The sequence below is a fragment of the Crocodylus porosus genome, unplaced genomic scaffold, assembly GCF_001723895.1.
Source record: "Crocodylus porosus isolate Cpor-Errol unplaced genomic scaffold, CroPor_comp1, whole genome shotgun sequence".
In the NCBI taxonomy this organism is placed as follows: Eukaryota; Metazoa; Chordata; order Crocodylia; family Crocodylidae; genus Crocodylus; species Crocodylus porosus.
In genome coordinates, this window is record NW_017728943.1 from 20645654 (window position 1) to 20665908 (window position 20255).

The 20255-nt window shown below is 43.9% G+C and overlaps 2 protein-coding genes across 4 annotated transcripts in view; one reads left to right on the forward strand and one right to left on the reverse strand.

Annotated features, from left to right (window-relative positions):
- CMSS1 (cms1 ribosomal small subunit homolog (yeast)) overlaps positions 1-20255 on the reverse strand; it is a 378236-nt gene that overhangs the window by 250913 nt on the left and 107068 nt on the right. The gene's annotated exons all lie outside the window — the stretch shown is intronic.
- The window catches only part of FILIP1L (filamin A interacting protein 1 like), a 317446-nt gene that overhangs the window by 196194 nt on the left and 100997 nt on the right, over positions 1-20255 (forward strand). For all 3 annotated transcript variants that reach the window (XR_002103491.1, XM_019548855.1, XM_019548856.1), the window contains one exon: positions 8315-8493. Coding sequence is in view for 2 of the 3 variants with exons in the window: in XM_019548855.1 (XP_019404400.1) it covers positions 8315-8493 (179 nt within the window). In the remaining variant the exon portion in view is untranslated. The remainder of the gene's footprint in view (positions 1-8314; positions 8494-20255) is intronic.

The following is a 20255-nucleotide window of genomic DNA, read 5'->3' on the forward strand; positions in this document are numbered from 1 at the left end:
TAATAAAATGTAGAATTGATCAGGCAGCTAGGGCAGCAGCAAGGGTTTGGCACACTGTTACTAAAATGAAGGCTGGATAACACCTTTGCAAGCTGGATCCTACCCACAGGCCATGGGTTTCTGACTCCTACACCAAAGGAATGAGGATGTTTGTTTATAGCCAACATTTAAGCCTGAAAGCTAGTCAGAAGATTCTTAGCTGACAGTGGGATGACTCTGCAATGGGCGTCAGCAACCTGCAGATGAAACTTTTGCCAATTAGATGCAGAAGCTGAGCAATGTAGATCACCTGCTTCAAGAAATGGACAAATATTTCAGAATTTTCAGGGGGGAAAAGGAAAGATTTTGATGGAATTCAAAAAAGCTCTTCCATTTCCCCATTTTGTACAACAGAAATAGTTAAAATATTTCTATTTTCTCATTTTAAAAAAAGAAAAGAAACGAGTTTAATTTTTCTTCTTCCCTACCTCCCACCAGGTTCTGTTTACTCTGCAGTAAATAAAGGATTATTTTCAACTCCATCCTGCCCACATCTCTTCTCTTCCCCACCCCTCCAACCACTTTGTCACATACATTTATGAGAAGGGCTATAGCAACACCTGTTTATAGGCAGAAAGCAGCGAGAAGAATGGACACCACAAACTAATGGCCCATGGATGGGATGGACCCCAGGCTATGGAGTTTTCCATTTACCATCTGATTGAGTTAAATTATTTTTCAGAGAAGAGAACCTGCTGAATGGGATGCTCCACCACATACTATGGTTGGGAAACCCATGAAAAAACTATTGAGTGTGTATTTACTGAAATCAGTCACTAAAAAAAAAATAAAAAAAAAAAATCTCATATTCTGGCTAGCAAGCAAGCAGGCCACAGTAGACAGTCTATCATTTTATTGCCCCCCCCCCCCCGATGTACCTCATGCAGAAAGAACTCTCAGTCCCTTGATAAGTCAGTAAGTCTTCTCTAAATACATTTTTGGCCAGTAAACAACACTTTCTAAGAGCAATTCCCCACTTTAACCTTCTACAAAATAAGCTGATCTACATAAACTTCACAGAGGAAGAAAATCTCAATATCACCCTTGCTTCAAACTATCAAACTGAAGTTAAAAAAACACTATTGCCCTTGTCATAAACTGTCAGACCAATCTCAGATCACATGCGCGTAGAAAGAATGGTTGTCACTGAAAACCAGTAGAAAGCACCAGAGCCAACAGAGGTCAGTGGGCAAGTGGGGAGGAGGGAAATATGGACTTCAGACTGAAGTTTTAAATCAGTTTACTACATCTGTGTAAGTTATGATAAAATGGAGCCAAAGCTACTATAAGATGAGATTTTGATTTACTCAGAAAAATAAACATACCTGAATTAGGTAAAATGTTTTCTTATCTGAAACCTAGAGAGACTTCTCCAGTCCAGGAAGTCACAATTGTATTGGTCAAAGGGCTTCCATCTGTGGCTGTACAATGCAGAGTAGGGAAGATCTGTTCCATTTTATGTTTCCCTTAATCAGGCACAAATTCAAACCAATGTAATAATATGGGTGTTTTACCAAATCAAAGAAGAGCTGAAACAGGCACTTGTGGAACTAAACTTTTTCCTGTTCTCAGCTTAGGTGAAAGGGAACTTGAATTTATTTGCATCATGGCTAGACAGGGATCTTTCTTTCACCAGCAGATTTCCTAGAAGTGAGAGGAAGGGATGTGTCCAAAATAATAAGCCATGCAGACACATTTAAAGAAATCCCACATGAAAACCAAATCTCTTATTCAGAATACCGAAATCTTGAACTAAATCCAGCCAGCGCTTCTGATTTTTTCATTACTGTCAGTATCAGTGATAGGATACTGATAGCAACAAGAAAAAAAAAATCAACAGTGATCAGAAAGAGGAAGGGCAAGGAGATGCACTTAAAACAGAGAATGCTTATAAAAGGGGACCTACTTAATTTGCCAGGTGTCTGGGAGAGATAGCACCTCCAGAAAAAGAGTAAGTTGCACTTGCTTGAGTGACCCTTCCTCTCTTGGTCTTCACCAGCACTCAACTCTCACTTGTGGGTCCAAGTAGCTGTCTGCATGCTACAGCGGCCGGCCACACCCGCGTAAGCTGCCTTGACATGCAGGCCAAACCAGGTAAGCGTACCCAGTCAATCTTAGACCTCTGAGGAGATAGGGACATGCCTAACCCTGTATGCAAAGTCTGACTCCAGCTGACTGGGCAGATGAGACCCTTGTATGGTCCAACAGCCATGATAGTGGTATAGCACTGCACCATGGATCACACAGAGCAGGACAAGCCACAAAAGACATCCTGATCATCCACTGCATCGGGGCCAATCTCCAGCCACCTTGATGCTGTCCTCCCACTGGTTACCAACTGGCTCAGACAAGAGAGGGAGGCCAATGCTGTGCAACTCTTCCTCACTTAATTCTAAATCCTGTGCAACTCACATCCAGCACAAGCCCTGTGGTGACAGGCCAGTGACAAAACAGCAGATGTGGACACACTGGATGCTGTACCCATAAACCCACACACAGGTGGCCAAGGGCTTTGGGTCACTTTCTACTGGACACAAGCAGCAGTAGAACTCAGCAGCCCCCTGAGTGACTGAGCAGTCTATTCAAGACTACACTGCTCACCTTCTAAAATGAGGAAGGGCCTAGAAAAGGTGCCTCAAGCATTGTCTGCCTCAGCTGATCCTGGCCAGCTGGCAGGGTCCTACTACAGCAGTCAGAAAGGAAAGAAATCAATCCCTCTTAAGCTGGGCACATGGAATGTATGTACATTGACTGACAGAAACACCAAGAGACCTGAAAAGAGAACTGCTCTCATCAGGAGAAAACTGGGCAGATACAACATCCAGATCACTGCCCTCAGCAGACCCACCTACCCAACGAAGGGCAGCTCACAGAAGGAAAATCTGGTTGCACATTCTTCTAGAGTGGTCGTGGCAATGAAGCTAAACAGGAAGCAGGTGTTCGCTTTGCTATATAAAACAGCCTTGTCAAGAAGCTCACCCACCTGCCCAACGGAGTGAATGACCAACTGAGGATGCTCAGGCTCCCCCTGCTTGGCAAAAAGTGTGCCACTATCAACAGTGCATACACCCCTACCATGACCAACTCCAACAAAGTCAAGAACCAGTTCTATAAAGACCTCCCCTCTGATCACCGCTGTACTGATATCTGACCATCTTATCCTCCTTGGCAACTTCAACACCAGGACTGGCTCTGACTGCCAAGCATGGGATTGGCGTCATCGGGAAGCACAGGATCAGAAGCTGCAATAGCAATGGTCTTCTCCTGTCCAGACTATCTGCTGAACATGAGCTCCTGGTTATTAACACTGTGTTCTGTCTCCCCAACCAGAAAAAGACATTGTGGATGCACCCTTGCTCTGAGCACTGGCATTATATCAACTGTGTCACCGTCTGAAGGAGGGACAGACACAATGTCCATGTAACCAAAGCAATGTATGGCACTGAATGCTGGACTGATCATCAACTCATCATCTCCCCACTAAAGATGACAATTCAAACCAGATGGCATCCACGAGGATGAAGTGGACCAAAGCACCTCAACATTGCTGGGCTAATGAACAACAGCACCAGGCTGTCTTTTGTGAATCATCTGAAAGATCAGCTTCACACTACATGGCTCTAGTCTGGCTCCATTGAAGCCAACTAGAAGCAGCTTTGTAAAGCTATACACTCTGCAGCTCTTGAGACCCTGAAGCCATGCATCCGCAGACACCAAGACTGGTTCAATGAAAATGAGGAGGAGATGCAATGGTTGTAGGAAGAGAAACAACATCTCCAAAGAGCCTACCTCTATGATAAGTTCACATCAGCACAACATGCCTATAGCTCGATACAGAAGAGCATTCATTGCAAGTTGAGAGGGATGCAGGACACATGGTTGAAGAACAAAGCAGATGAGATCCAGCATATGCTGACTGAAACAATGAGAAGAAGTTCTTCAATGCCCTAAAGGCCATTTATGGTCTGCAGGTCCTTGGATCCTCCCCTCTGCTGTCTGCTAACTGACAAGGCCCAGATCCTCCAGACATGGGCTGAATACTTCAGCACGGTCCCCAATCGAACCTCCTCCATCAACATGGATGCCATATACAAGCTGCCTCAAACTGCCATCAATACCTTGCTTGAAGCTCCGCCTACAACTGCAGAAGTCCAAAAAGCCATACAACAAATGTCTAGTGGCAAAGCTCCTGCAGCTGACACGATTCCAGCCGAGGTCTACAAATCAGGTGATCACAACCTCACAAAGAAACTAACCAAGATCTCCTGCAGTATGGGGGTGCAGGAGGTAGTCCCTCAAGAATTCATGGTAGTCCCTCCATCATCCACCTGTACAAGAGGAAGGGAAATTGCCAACTATGTGACAACCACAGGGAGATCTCCCTCCTCTCAACTATCGGTAAGATACTCACAAGAATCCTCCTCAACCAGCTGACCAACCATCTACGTGACCTACTGCCTGAGAGCTAATAAGGCTTCAGAAAAAGATGCAGAACCACTGATGCGGTGTTTGCGGCCTGGCAGCTTCAAGAAAAGTGCCAGAAACAGAATGTTCTCACATTAATTGACCTAACCCACAGGTGGGTAAAATATAGCCCACGTTCCAGATCTGGCCTGCCAGGCCATTCTGTTTGGCCCGTGGGACCCCTAAAAAATTTTTACAATATTTATCTACTCCTGGCTGCCTGTTAAAGGCATTTTTATGTTTCCAAGATGGCAAAACCCCTTGCTGAAAAGAGTACTTCCAGGGGAAAGGCAAAGGACTTCTGGTGGCAAAAGTCAGGGGGCAGGACTTCTGGTCACAAGATGGTGACCAGGGGGAGAGGAACCTGTCAAGGGGTGGGGCTACCCATGCAGCTCTTGACAGCTTGCAAAAACTTGGTAAGCGGCCCTCCACTCAAAATAATTGCCCGCCCCTGACCTAACCAAAGCCTTCAACACAGTGAGCCACGAAAGCCTCTGGGAAATCATGAAGAAGTATGGACGCCCTGAAAAATAATCAGTATGGTTTGACAGTTCCACAATGGCATGATGGCACGCGTCCTTGTGAATGGCAAATGCTCTGACCCCTTTCTGGTCACAAACGGTGTCAAACAGGACTGTGTGCTCGCACCTACCCTCTTCAACATGGTACTCTCTGCCATGCTGTCAGATGCCTTCCAAGGCGATGACCTTGGTATGGGAATCAAGTACTATTTTGACATCTTCAACCTGTGCAGGCTCCAAGCAAGCTCCAAAGTCCAGACAATCCAGAACAGTACAAGGACACCCTACAGGGGTCCTTAAAGAGTTTTAGCGTCGACCTGGAGTCATGGGAGCAAATCACTCATGACTGTCCATCCTGGAGGTCATCAATCCAGAAAGGAGCACTGGCCTTCAAACAGCAACACGTGGCAGAAAAAATGAGGAAACACATAGCCAGGAAAACGAAAACCTCTCATATGCAATCCTCATTGATTTCCTGCCCCTGCTGCTGCAGATTGTTCAAGGCAAAGATTGGGCTTATAAGTTACCTGTGTACCCACATGACCTAGCCTCCACCCTCCTCCTTTCTCTCACTTTTCTCCTTTTCTCTTTTCTCCATCCCTGTTTCTTTCCCATTTCTTTTCTCTCTCCTTTCCCCGACCCCTCACTGGATGCGGTCATCTTCGCCCACAAAGGATAACAATGCTTAACTTGTGGTAAGGTGAAGCCATTTTCACGGCTTGCTCATGGCACGAAGGGCCAATTTAGTGGGCATTTCTCGGTAGTCCCACCCCTCGCTGCAGACTGGCAAGGCCTCTGCCATCACCACAGACAGTCAGTAAGTCTCAAGCATGTGACAGTAGCTGCAGTGATTGCTGTGTTAGTTTCAATACCATGGTAAGGATTGAGAGATTCTAAAGCAGCATATTTTATTTTTATATATATTTTTTTATGTTTTATATATTTATTGGGAAATTGTGGCCTATGGAATATTTCCTGCCAATTGTGGATACCACTGTTGTTCACAAAAACTGCAAATTAAGTAGGTCTCGATTTATAAACAGTCTAGGTAAGGTATAGGAGAGATAGTGCTCCTGATTTTGAGAAGCCTGGGAGTGGAACAAAGGAAGTTCTTCATGTAAGGACCCATGCATTGATAAAATGATAGATGTACCGTCACTACATTTTCCATCATCTACCTTAGAAAGAAGAAAGTTGAACAAGCTTTACTGGAAGACAATCAGTACAGCTATATGGTTTTAGATGTTTTAAGTTTTGTGCGATGGCCTAAAGAATTTGAGGCCCCAGCATTTTTAGGGGACATTCTGTGGGGGAAAAGCAGCAAAAAGATCAAATAACAACTGAAGGCTGAAACTGGCCTCTGCTTTCCCTCCTTTACCCACTTCTGAACTCTTCAAGAGTAAAATGCTGCAAAGCAGTTTTGACCTACACAAACTGAATGTGGTTAAAATTTTGGGCCTCAACCTTCTTAGACTCACTCTACAACTTAGGCACTCCTCTACAACTTTTCCAAACTTAGCAGCACCCCTTTCAAAATCTAGAGAATAAGAATAGAGAAACAGAAGAATTCTGTTGCTAAGAATTCAGAAAAACCAAAACAGGTCAGAATATCTTTGATACCAGGAATCTTATTTGACATCTCTGGGTTTATCCAATGATGTTTACACACCTAGCAGTGATAATGTTTCATAGCACCCTTAAAAAGATCTCATGGCACCTCAGTGTGCTGCAATATCCCAGCCAAGAATCACCGAGTTTAAAAAAAGACTGTTTCATGGTTTATGCAGAAGACTTCACATTTTCAAAAAGGAAATTAGCCTGTTCAAATCAGCATAGGAGTAAAGATAATTCACTGAGATGAAGTAGATGAAAAAACAGCAGGACAAAGATTCTGCAATTCCTGCAGGGTTCTCTGGTGGGTCTACAATCCTTTCTTTTATCCCCTCAGCAAGATCAATGGCTTTAAACGGAAAAAAAAAAATCTTCTGTTTTTGGTTTTAAATAAAGGTTTTAAAAACCTTTATTTCCAGCTTTGTGCAAGTATGCCCAAGTAACTTTGTCAAATACTGAATTAAGAAGTATACCATGTATTCAGACATATTTTTATGAAAAAGCTTCTAGATTCAGTTCCAAAAACTGGGTGCCAAATGCTGCTCAATAGTTTGAAGCAGTTTAGGAAAATCAAAATCTGACCTAAAGTTTTAAAGGCTAATGGTTTTTGGGCACTTGGTTTAAGAAACCTTCAAAAGGAGATGATGATTTTCAGCAAGCACATGCTTCCTGTCCTCTGGAAAACAGGCCCACATGTCCTATATATTCATATGTCCTCTGGAAAATAGGCCCATTTAAGTTGTCTCAAGGTGTGGCATTCACAAATGGAGGCACACAAAAAAACACTAAGAACTGTGGAATGTTTAGGATTATATTTCTAAAAATAAAATGCATTTATTTGGAAACAACCCTGTTGCTTAATAGAAATGCTCCCAATTGTTAGTCATAGTTTTCCTGACAGTTCTGTCATTTTCCCTGTGATAAAAAATGAGCTATATACATGTTCTCAGAAAAAGAGGAAGAAAGGCCTGGCAGAATGAAGGCAAGGCAGAGACAGAAATTGGAGCAATAATCCTAGCTGTACCATAAATTTGCTACAGGCCCTTGAGGAAATCAGTTTTTGACATCTGTACCTACCTCAAAAAAAGGATGCTGCAAGAATTATTTTATTACTCTTTGCAATGAGCTTTCAATTTAAAACACCATGTGGGTGTTAACTGTTATTTCAAAGTGGAACTGAAATTGAGATGGCCACTTTTGCTTAACCCCTCCCTCCAAAAAAACCCCAAACCACCCCCCCAAAAAACCCAGTAGTTTGACCTAATGTGGATAACACCTTCTGCCAAGACATCTGTTTCTCTATCAGAATCATCAATTATATGAGTGTAAGTCTGGGAATAATAATCGTTAATTAATAGCTGCTAGACAGCCAGTTGCAGAACAAAATATATTCAAGGGTCCTACAAAATACAACCTTCTTATATTTAAAATTCTCAGCAGAGAAGTTGTGGAATTAAATAACACTTTCCAGAGTGATTCTATGAGATCTGACCACCAATTCATAAAATCTATGCTATAGTAGGTGAAGCCTTAGGCCTGTACTACTGGAAAATCTGTTGTCATATCTGGAAAACCCATAACAACTGAAATAAAAACAGATGAATAAGCATAATTAGAGCAAACATACTGAAGCAAATAAGAATTCCACAGCATTGCAAAAATTTTTGTTTCTTTCGTAGCTTGACAAAGTTGTTGAGAAACAGAAAGAAACTCACAGACGAATGCTGGAGCAACTCCTAATGGTAGAAAAATCACACAGACAGACTCTGTATGAGCTGGAGGATGAGAAAAGAAAGCATACAGAGTATATGGAAAAAAGTGATGAGTTTACCAATTTACTGGAACAAGAACGAGAAAGGTAAGCTTGCATGATATTTATTATGGTTACTAAGTTCTAAACTTAAAATGACTTCTAAGTATCTTTAGATTTATTGCAGAAGAAAAAGGTGAAAAGTAGAAAACATAACTACAAAGTAGTTCTGAGCGTTCAAGTATCAAGAAAGTTCTGCTAATTTTTTTATATGTTCACCAACAGCATATGCATCCCTGTACAGTAGATGCAATATGTAAAACAGTTGTTTACTAGATCCTTATCCCAAGCATCTTGCACTGTAAGAGGAGAGCAGGCACATTATCCTACAAAGCAAATGCACAGCACCAAAGGCACCTTATAAGCTAAACCCAGTAAGGAAGAAGTTCACCTTTTCAAAGAGATCAGTATACACTGAGGTGTCCAGGAAAACAGTCTAGAATGGGGAAAGGGGACCGTGTAAACAGAAAATATAAAGGCAGTCTAAAAAGAAGCAATAAGAAAATTAAGAGATGAAGGTAGATAAAAAAGGCAGAGGGGAAGTTATCGAGAACTTAGAAAATGAGGAGGAAGCCCTTAAGTTCCTTCATACCCACAATGGTATACAAGCATAAATAAAACTTCTTTAAAAAAAAAAAAAGTGACACAAAAATCAACAGATCTGCCTAAACTCAATATCAAGATATAACAGCAACCATCAAAAGATGAGTTTGATGTTATTTATTGCCTTTAAAAGATCTTTTTTTAAATGTTGCCACCTCTGTTCAGCAACTAAACTGAACACATCCCCAAAATGAACAGGAAAAGAAATAACTGAGGAACATTTCCTATTCCCTGGATAGCTTCACCAGGGAAGATATGAGAATATTGTCTCTATTTCCTTTTACTTAGGAACAGATTCCAGATGGAAATGTTTGGGTGTGAGAATGTCAAGCCTATTCTGAACTCACACGATGCCTAGATAATTCTTCCTCCGCTTCGCCTGTATAACATCATGTTTCACATACTTTAGCAATGCTTTTTACTTTTACCTTTCCTGCTGCACCTCTCATCTTCATGTCTATTGCAGACAGCACACTTGCTTTCCACGAAGTACAAAGCCAAATGTATGGAAATGCGATTAAAAATAAATCTAATGTACATAACAGCAGAAACAAAAAATTCTCACTTATAGATAAATGCATACAGATGGAGATAGACATGGGCACTCAAGGTACAAGGGGGGGAAAAGGCTCCCTTTTGCACTGGTAAGCTTTATTTCTTACCATTATATTTAGGGACTTACTCAAATTGTGACTGCATGGATTTCGCAAAACTGGGCAATCCCAGCTTCATAGATTTCATAGACATTTGGGCTGGAAGGGACCCCGGAGAATCATCAAGTCTAGCCCCCTGCCCCAGGGGCAGGAAGTCAGCAGGGATCATAGGACCCCAGCAAGATAAGTATCCAAATGCGTCTTGAAGGCATCCAAAGTGGGTGTTGAACCACCTCTGGCAGCAGACTATTCCAAACCTTGGGGGCTTGGACAGTAAAGTAGTTCTTCCTTATGTCCAGCCTGAATTGGTCGCAGAGGAGTTTGTGACCATTCAAACTTGTCATCCCTTGGGGCATTCTGGTGAACAGACGTTCCGCCAGATCCTGATAAGCACCCCGATAAACTTATGGGTGGCCACATCACCTCTGAGCTTGCGTTTTTCCAGGCTGAAGAGTCTTATGGCTCAACCTCTCATCATAAGGTCTGTTTTCCTGACATCTGATCAAGCGTGTGGCTCTCCTCTGCACTCTCAAGCTCCTCCACATCCTTTCTGAATTGTGGAGCCCAAAACTGGACACAGTACTCCAGCTGTGGCCTCACCAAGGCCGAATACAATGGGAGAATGACGTTTCAGGATTTGCTTGAAAAGCATCTATGGATGCAAGCCAGTGTTTTGTTCGCTTTACTAGCCACAGCTTCACCCTGAAAGCTGATGTTCATCTTGTGGTCAATCATGACCCCCAAGTTGCTTTCATCTGTAGTGCTAACCAGCATAGCACTGCCAAGCCTATAAGCATGATGCAGGTTTTTCCTCCCAAGGTGGAGAAGCTTGCATTTTTCGGTGTTGAACACCATCAGGTTCTCATCCACCCATTTCATGAGCCTGTCAAGATCTGCCTGGATCACTCGCCTGTCCTCAGGTGTGAATGCTTTACCCCAGACTTTGGTGTCATCAGCGAACTTGGCCAGCCTGCTTCTAACACCAATGTCTATATCATTGATGAAGATGTTAAGAAGTAGAGGCCCTTGGACAGAGCCTTGAGGGACCCCACTGGTCACTGCGCACCAAGACGATTAGCTTCCATTAACCACCACCCTCTGGGTCCTGCCACGGAGCCAATTCCCCAACCAGCAGATCACGGTGAGGCTGGGGCCTCAGTTAGCCAGTTTTGCCAAGAGGTGATCATGGGATACTAAATCAAAGGTTTTTTTGAAGTCAAGATATAGGACATCAATTTCTTCCCCCCTTGTCCAGGTGATAGGTCACCTGGTTGTAAAACGAAATGAGATTGGTCAAGCAAGACCTACCCGCAACAAACCCGTGCTGGCTATCCCTCAGGATATTGCTGTCAGCTAGTCTGTTAAAGATGGCCTCTTTGATAATCTTTCCCAAGACCTTCCCTGGGATAGAGGTCAGGCTGATGGCCTGTAGTTTGCCAGATCTAGTTTCCTCCCTTTCTTGAAGACAGGCACCACATTGGCCTTCTTCCAAACTTTGGGCACTTCACCAGAGCACCAGGAGTTCTCAAAGATCCATGCCAGGGGCTGAGTTATGATGCTTGCCAGCTCCTTGAGTACCCTGGGGTGCAGATTATCACAGCCGGCTGACTTGAAGGTATCCAGCCTGTCAAGGTGTTACTTCACGAGGTCAGCTTTGATGGAGGGCAGAGAATCTCCCTCACTTGGGCCTCCCTGACCCACAGTGGGCAGAGGCGTCCCATGGGACTGGTGAAAAACTGATGTAAAGTACCCATTAATAAGTTTGCTTTTTCATGGGCATCGGTTGTCAGTTGTTCCATCTGGTTTAGTAGGGGTCCAATGTTGCCTTTGCTTTTCCTCTGGCTCTCCACATATCTAAAAAAGGACTTTTTATTGTCCTTGATATTTGTAGCTAGCTGGAGTTCCATCGCAGCCTTGGCTTTCCTGGTTTGCTCTCTGCAGGTCCAGACCACAGCAGAGTACTCCTCCTTGGTGGCAGATCCAGTCCTCCATGCTTTGTAGGCCTTCCTTTTGAGATGCAGGAGGTCTGCTAGTTCCCTGGAAAGCAAATGGGGCTGCTGTGCCCTTTTGCTGCCTTTCCTCCAAGATGGGATAGTCTTAGCTTGTGCATGCAGGATTGCTCCCTTGAGGAGCAACCACTTTTCCTGACCTTGCTTCCCCTTTGGGTTGTGGCCCTTTAGGGCCTCAGTGACAAGCCTGCTTAGCTTGTCAAAGTCAGCTTTCCTGAAGTCAAGGACTTCTGTATTACTGACTGACTTGCCAACTTTATGGGGGTTGGTGAAGGTGATCAGCTCATGGTCACTGTCACCCAGCTTTCCTTCAATCGTTATGTCGCCGATTAGGTCATTCCCAGTTGCCAGTACCAGGCTGAGCAGCATTTTACCTCCCGTCGGCCCAGACTTCCTGGATCAGACAGACGTCATCCAAGCGCAAGAGAAAGCTTTGCAACAGCTCAGATTTGGCTGAGCACTCCTCCCATGAGATGTCTGGGTAGTTGAAGTCTCCTATGACAACTGTACACCAGGAGCACGCGGCCTCAGCCAATTCCCTGGCAAACTCCTGGTCAAGGACTTGGGTAGGGGGTCTGTAGTAGACTCCCACCATAGTATTTCCTGTGATGTGTTCCCCATGGATTTTAACCCAGAGAGTCTCAAGTCATCCACCGTGGGTGCCAATGTCTGCTTGCAGAGCCAAATAGCTTTCCTTGACATAGAGAGCTACACCCCCGCCCCTTCTGTCCACTCGATCCCTCCTGTACAGGGTATAGCCGTCTATACTCGTAGTCCAGTCATGGGTGGAGTCCCACCAGGTCTCCGTTATCCCTATTACATCATAGTTATTTGCGTTTAGCAGGAGGACAAGTTCCTCCTGTTTACTCCCTAAGCTCCTGGCATTTGTGTATAGGCAGTCAAGTGTCCCATTGGGGGCCTTTCCTTGCCTACAGTTCATTCCAGGCCTGGGGCAGGGGTAGGTTCCCTTAAGTGCCTTGGCCTGCTGGCTTTGCAAGGGTTGCTCAGCGGGCCAGCAGTGGCGGTAATCCCCCCATCCCCCAGCGGGCTTAGTTTAAAGCCTGGTGGAGCAGGTCAGCCAGTCTGGCTGAGAAGAGCCTCCTCCCCAGCGGAGAGAGGTGGAGGGCGTCCCTTCCCAGCAGCTCGCTGCCTCTCTCACCAAAGAGCAGACTGTGGTTATGGAAGTCAAAGCCTTCCCGATGACACCAGCGCCGCAGTCTTTGGTTTACTACCTGGATCTTCCTCTCCCTCCTCAGCCCATAGCCCAAGACTGGAAGGATTGAAGAAAACACCACCTGCGCCCCCAGACCCTTTGGCCCCACTCCCAAATCTCTGTAGTATTTCATGACCCAGCTGGGACTGCTCTAAGCCACGTCATTGGTGCCCACATGGATCAGAAGCATAGGGTAGTGGTCAGTGGGCTGGAGGATCTTCTCCACTAAATCTGAAGGAAAACAGAAACAAAAAGCTTACTAAAAATAAAATTCTGGTTCCTCATCCTTATGGCCATGCAGCCCAGCATGAAGGGGGCTGCAAGAACAAAGGTGAGCACGCAAGTTGGCTGCTGCTCCTGCACCTCACCACTGATTGGTTGGTTAACAGGGCTATTTGTCATACAGGCCTTCCCCCTCTATCAATCAGACAGCCGTCTCAGGCAAACAGCAACAAGGGGTTGGGCCACACGACAGACAGCCCTCCCCACCAATCATTGGGGCGGCAGGGGCACCAGGCAATAAAAGGCATGGGGGAGGGGCACCATGATTGATAAGACCATGAAAATGGCAACTGGCCCAGAGATCTACCCATGAAATCAGCCAGCCACCTCATGTTGGGCAGACTCCTATTTACACTGTGAAAACAAAATGTAAAAGAAATTTATCGTCCAAGAACTGGAGCAAAATTACTGAAGTTACCAAATGTAGCAAAATGTTACATCAGCTACACACATGCAAAACTTGGTGAACATTTGCACAAGGGGACAAACTAAGTCAATCAACTTGTTAAAAAAAGAATAAAAGTTTGATTAACTCACACATGTATCCCTCACTTTTTTCAAACAACTCTAAAATGTTGCACTTTTCTCATCTGCAACATTTGGTAATATCTGCTTGGAAAAAAAATATATGTTTTACTGAGGTGCCTAATGAGGCCTTAGAGGATGTAATAATAGATTTCAGATTAAGTCTCAATTTTTGTGTTTTCTTTGGAGAACTTGTTTTATGTGGAAAACCCTAAAGGAGTGTGATGTCACTTACTGAACACAGTCCAAAATGTTTGCCAAGTGATGTCGCCATCAAGATCTCAAAGCAATTGCCTGCCATAGTGAAAGAAAAAAAAAATCTCATACAAGTTAAGGCATAGCTCCCTTAATATTATACTATATGACTTGATGCTTGAAACACATAGACACAGAGAAAATGACAATTTTTTTCCATATCAAAACTTTAGTTTAATTATATTCTGATGGCCTGAAGTGTGCGTTTGGCTTGTAAACAAATGGAACTGTGTGTGAAGCTTCACACATAGAGCAATGCCAATTATTTTTGGCTATTTTTTAAAAATTCCATTTAAAAAAAAAAACACACACACACACAAAAAGTAGCCAGTTTGATCAATGCAGTTTTAACATTTCCCCCCATATTCTCCTATATAGATGGAAAGTTATGTAACATTTCTAATAATATTTCACTTCAAATCAAAATCTTGAACTTGATTTTGAGCCTTGTTATTTCAACTCACAAACTAATGAAACTGTAGTTATAGGAAAAAAGATTTAACTCTGGAAGGGCAGAATGTGTGGCAAGCCAAGCAAAACGTACATCCAAAGTGAACAGATTCCAATTATGCTGTGACAATGGAAACTATCATTGAAATGTTAGTGAAATTAGAGGAACACTTTAGTCAGCTGTGACTCTTACCTTTTGCCATGACTGCATTTGTAATTCAGGAGAGAATTAAATACCTGCCCCACTATGCACCCATCTCAACAGAAGGCAATCATCCTCTATTTTGGGGCATCCAGTATTAAGAACAGAACGAGTTAAGTTTTTCTGTGATATTTTTGGTGATGGATGAATAATTTGTGAATCATTATCTAGCCAAGACAAATTGTAAGTCCCATCTCTAATCTATCTATATTGCTCTTATACAAAAGTGAAGGTTTGATCCTTGCGTAGTGCTGAACTCTAGGGCTGACTCAGCAAAACACGTTTGTTTAGAATTAAACACATAAGAAGCCACACTGACTTCATGGGATAGCAACAGGACTCTTTTTGCCTGGAGTGTTTGTATGTTTTCATATCCAGAATTTAGACCTGCAAGATGATTAAGGCCTCTACATAGATTTAAGAGTCCATCTCAGACTGGCTTTCAACAAAGTGTGCTTCTACATCTGATAAGCATTTTCAAACACCCGTTGTCATCCTAAGAACACCACTTCATGGCTCTTCTCTTATTAAGTACAAACTAGTTTACAAATTGCATGTGGAGAGTTAATATCCCCTTTGCTGAATTTACTGAGATATTAAAAACATAAACACTGAATTTATTTTTCTGCTCTTTCCTCTTTCTTGATTTTGGTTGCCTTACCAGAATATATTTCTTAGCAAAAGAGTGTGAAGTGAATGTTATTTTCACTGTAATTTTCATTCCCAGCCATCTGTAGAAATGTTGTATTATTTTTACTTATTAAAAATAATTATAAAAATGTAAATACGGAAAGAAATGGAAATGATTGTAAAGGCTGCCACAAATTTACCTACTGTAAGAAGTAAACACCAGTTTTTAAATATAGCTATAATGCCTAGTGTGTACACATATCTCTTTGCAACTTTAACTAACCAGCAAAAGTTTTGCGAAGTACAATCCATAAGCTGATCACACAGAGATGCCCAGTCCAAATCCTAGAAGTATATGCAACAGGAAGTTGGTACTTTTCCAGGGCCCACACAGAAACATTTTACTTTACTTTAAATATCTAACCTCAGTGATCGTGAGTGATGGAAGGACTGGAGACTTGACTAAAAGGGTACAGGTTGCAGGGAACTTTTATGGGCATGTTGAAGGGTGGAGGAGAGACAGAAATGTCCCTAGGAAATAGGATGGCCATTGATCCTGTTTTATACCAGACCATCCCATTTTTAAACCCTTTATCTCCTGTCTGTTCCTGAATGAGGACGGGATTGCAGAAGTCCTGTTTTTCAACTCACTGGTAGAAATGCATGTCAGTAATTTGTCCTCATGATTCTATTGGCTGTGCATAGAGGTATGGCAGTGCACAGCCAGGAGAAGCAGGGCTCCAAGCCAGCCAGGAAGGGAAGGAGGGAGGGAGGTGCCTTTGTGCCTGTGTGAGGAGCCGTGGCTGCTGTGCATGTGCAGACACAGCGAGAACCAAGACACTGCTGCATGCCTGAGCTCCATGACCCTGGGCTTGGTGTGTGTGTGGCTGGGTCCAGGCCCCAGGGTAGTTGAGCTGCCAGGGCCAGGCAGTTATTCTGCACATGTACCCCCCTGCGCTGCCTCGGCACAAGGTAATGGCCTTTAGAGCAGGCAGGGGAAGCGCTGCATTTGTATCTGCTGGGATGATGGTGAGACTGAGAAGAGGCTCTTTTCACTATCTTCACACCCTGATGAGTCCCTGTGGCATTCTGTCCTGTGCGGAGGGGTTGGTCTGGGCAGAAGGGCCTCCAGGCTCCTGGGTAGCTGGGCCAGCTCATTAAGCCATTATTTTTCCTTTGGAAGAGACAAACCTGTCTGCCTCTTGTGGAAGGAAGGGAAGGTCCTGCCAGCAGCTGGCTGCACTGCCACAGGCATCCAATGCCCACTGACCCCACTCAGCCCAGCTCTGATGAGAATGTGGCCAGGGCAGATTCCTGGGTGCCCAGTGTCTGTGCTGAACGCTGATGGGGGGAGGTGAGGTCCCTGTGCAATGGTTCCCAAGCATGGAGCTAAGCAGGAGTGAAACCAGATCCCAGTGGGAGGGGGTGCTAGAGCCTCATACCTACCATGCCACATGCTCTCAAGGCTGGACTGTCTGGAAAGAATGGCAGAGCTGTGGGATGTGTGAAACCGTGATGTAGGAGGAGCGAGGCAAGCACCCCGTTAGCTGAACTGCAGAGGCTCACAAACTTGCTGCTGATCCTAGCACTAGCCTTCCCTCATTTCACACGGTGCCACACATTCATCATGGACCGATGTGTCTTTTGTGGTGGCCCTGCCCCTTGCGGCTGATTGGCCAACAGGCCCAGTGGCCTCACCCCCCACTTACTGGTTGAGTAGGTGGCAGCCCTGTCCCTCACCAGTGATTGGCCAAGCGGGCTGGTGGTCCTGCCCCTCACCACAGGAATGTCTTGTATTCTGAGGATGCATTAGTGACCACCCCACTAGGGAAGTCATGCTAGCGATGTACAGGGCATTTTGCATCCAAAATGTGTTTTGTGGTCCAGGGAATTGTGCTCTACTGAAGAAGAATAATTAGTTGCTTGCAAGCTGCAGACATTTGCTTTCTTACAGCAACTGTTGAGGAAATGAGAAAGCCCTACCTCAGAAGTAAATCCACCTTTGAAGGCAGTTCTGTGCCCTTGTAGCTGCATTGAACACACTATTAAAAATACAACACTTGAAGAATCTTGGGATATAGGCTGTAGGGCCTGTTTAGAAGCTACTGCATCCTGCAGGCAAAATGCAGGATTTAGAATACATTTTTAAGTTGCAGTTCCTGCTCTGTATCTCTGCATGGGCATTTCTTCTTCTTCCTAAGCTCTGCCCACCCCTTTCCTTCACATTTCATTTCTCCTTTTCCTTCTCTTCCTTTTTATCATTTTGTATCACACCTGCACCATGCTCAGGGCTACACAAGGTTGAAAAAGACATTTCAGCCAGGAACAGTTTAGTCTAAAACAGGCTCATTCTTTTTTTTTCATTTAAATGAAAGGCAGCCAATAGGAAGGTGAGAGAAATGGGGGAGAGAGTCCAAAGGCAGGACACTGCTGTGAATTCCATGCTTACTTATTGAAGGAAGAAAATAAAATGATAAACACATCAAGGGCAGGAATGTGCTAAAGACATCTACCATGCCTAATCTTCCTATCAGGAAACAATGGAAGAAGTCCCAGCAGAACACAGCTTTCAAACATTTAAATTAAGTAGTAGATACTACAAATCATATTACATAAAATCCTTTGAGTTGCCAAATTGTATCTATCTACATCCAATATATTAATAGCTTAATTAATTAAATAATAAAAGTTATTATTTTACCAGGTAGCATCACACATGTACAAGTTATGAAATGATGTCCTGCTTACTGATACAATTTTTCCATAATTTCAAACATATATAGTGTATTCAGGAATATCAATGCACAACAGTTCATTGGTACCACAAATGTGAAAAAGATGTGTAAATAATAAAACACTTAGGGAGAGATTCACAAAGGGACCTCCACTTGATGACGGTTGGTGACACCATGCCTAGAAGTTAGGTGTCCAGCTCCAGAAATTAAATTCACAAACCCAAGTTAGATGCTTAAGTTCCCTATTAAGTTCACAGCACTCAACAGGGTTGGAGGGTGGAGGGGTGACCCCTAAACCAGCCAGTATGAAACAGTGAAGGGAATAGTGAGCCTGAAATCTCAACTCTCCCCAAAATGTGGGCACCTCCCTACAGCTTTGAGTTTTGCACCTATGCAAAACTGGGATTCACAGACTGAAACCATGCCTAAACTCAGACACCTAAATCAGCCCTCCTTGTATATATGAGCAAACCAAGTGGTATGGCCCCAGTCCAGTGAAGAAGCAAATCTTTTGAGGATGGAGGAGTCCTGGCCCCAGTTCCCAACACTCGTTATGCCAGTGGATACATCTACACGAGATGTTTACTGTGCAGCAGACTAATTAGCTGCGCAGCAAGTGTCTCAGCATCTACATATGTGTCCCTATTAGGCTGGAGTAAACTAATTTACTCCGCATATTATCCTGCTGCAGAGTAAAAACAAACAAACAAACACACACACTTTCCAGCAGTGCACGTGTAGACAACTGATAGGGTTGGCTGCAGCACAAGGGTGCTTCAGTGTGGGGGCTAGCCCTGTGCTGAAGCACTCTCGTGCCCCAGCCAGCCCCTCCACAGGATGCTCAGTGCGGGAAGAACAGGCCTGGGCTGGCACACTGACCCCTGTGACACCCTGCCAGCAGAGGCTGCTTCGCCCTTGCTCAATGCGCTGCAATTCCAGGCGCACGTGCAGATATGCACCCAGCATCAATAAACTCCAGAGCTTATTACTGCGCATGAATAGGCACATGTAGATGCACCCAATGATTCTCAACCAGGGATGCCTTGAGATCTTTTCAGGGGTACCACAGGGCGCTATGCACAGTTAGCACTATTAGGTATGCAAACATAATTCACAAGACAAATCCAGAGATTTCAAAGAGGAATCCATAGTGTTAAAACTATTCTGGCCTGCAGTGGTCTTTCCAAGTTTTTTTTGACATGGAAGATATTGCTCTACTGATAGTCAAGAGACTTTCTTGGGAACTGCAAGATATGAATTTGAATCCCTGCAAGCTGAGAAAGGCATAGAACATGTGTCTGCCACTTCCTGGATTACTGCTCCCATCATTAAAATAGTATATAATTAGGGACCTACCCATATTGAGGCAGCAGACAGGTGATTTTGTGGACCAGTTGTGGCGCCAGCCATTTTCATGGTCTTTTTGCAACACCCTCTCTCCCTGCCGAAGATTGGTTGAGGAGCCCCAGTGGCCCCAACTCATCACTGCTGATTGGCCAAGAGAGCTGCCCTTGTGTGGCCCAATCCCTTATCACAGACTGGTGCATGAAGGCAGCCCTCTCAGCCAATCAGCAGCAGAGGGAGCAGCCACCATCTTGGCTGCTACCATGTATGCTGGCAGCTTCTCCTCCCCAGCGGGCTGCAAGGCTGGGCTGCATTGTACAGGGGAGCCAGCATTTTATTTTTAGTAAGTTTTTTTTCCCCAGCTAGTCCATGCAAAATTGTGGAAACTAAATTTTTTGCAGTATTCACAGAAACCACTGGTTTTTGCAATTTCCATTAAAATCACAAAATTCCAATTTGAGTAGGTCACTATTTATCCAATAAGGTGACCATCACCCCCATCAGCCATGTTTTTCATGTTCTAAATTAAGCAGAAAATGGAAGCAAAACAAAAGCCTGCTATAGACTTCCATGGCTCTGAAAAAGCCTACAAAACTACTAATCACTACATTTAAACAAAATTAACTCAGATTATGTCATGCCATCAATAATTATACCGAGTTTCATTCCAGCACCAGTACAGACATGAAGTGACATTTAACAGTACACTGTTAATTGGTGTTTGTGTTTAAATGTCAGGTGAAATAGCACAGCTTCCAAACCAAGTGGGGTGGAGAAGTTGGGGGGGGGGGTGAAAGGTGGCTCTCTCTCATTAATAAGGTGTTATATGCTGTCAATGTAAGATTAAGATCATTTTTAATTAAATTTGGCATATTCAAGGAACACAATAAAAACATTTTACATGTCTTA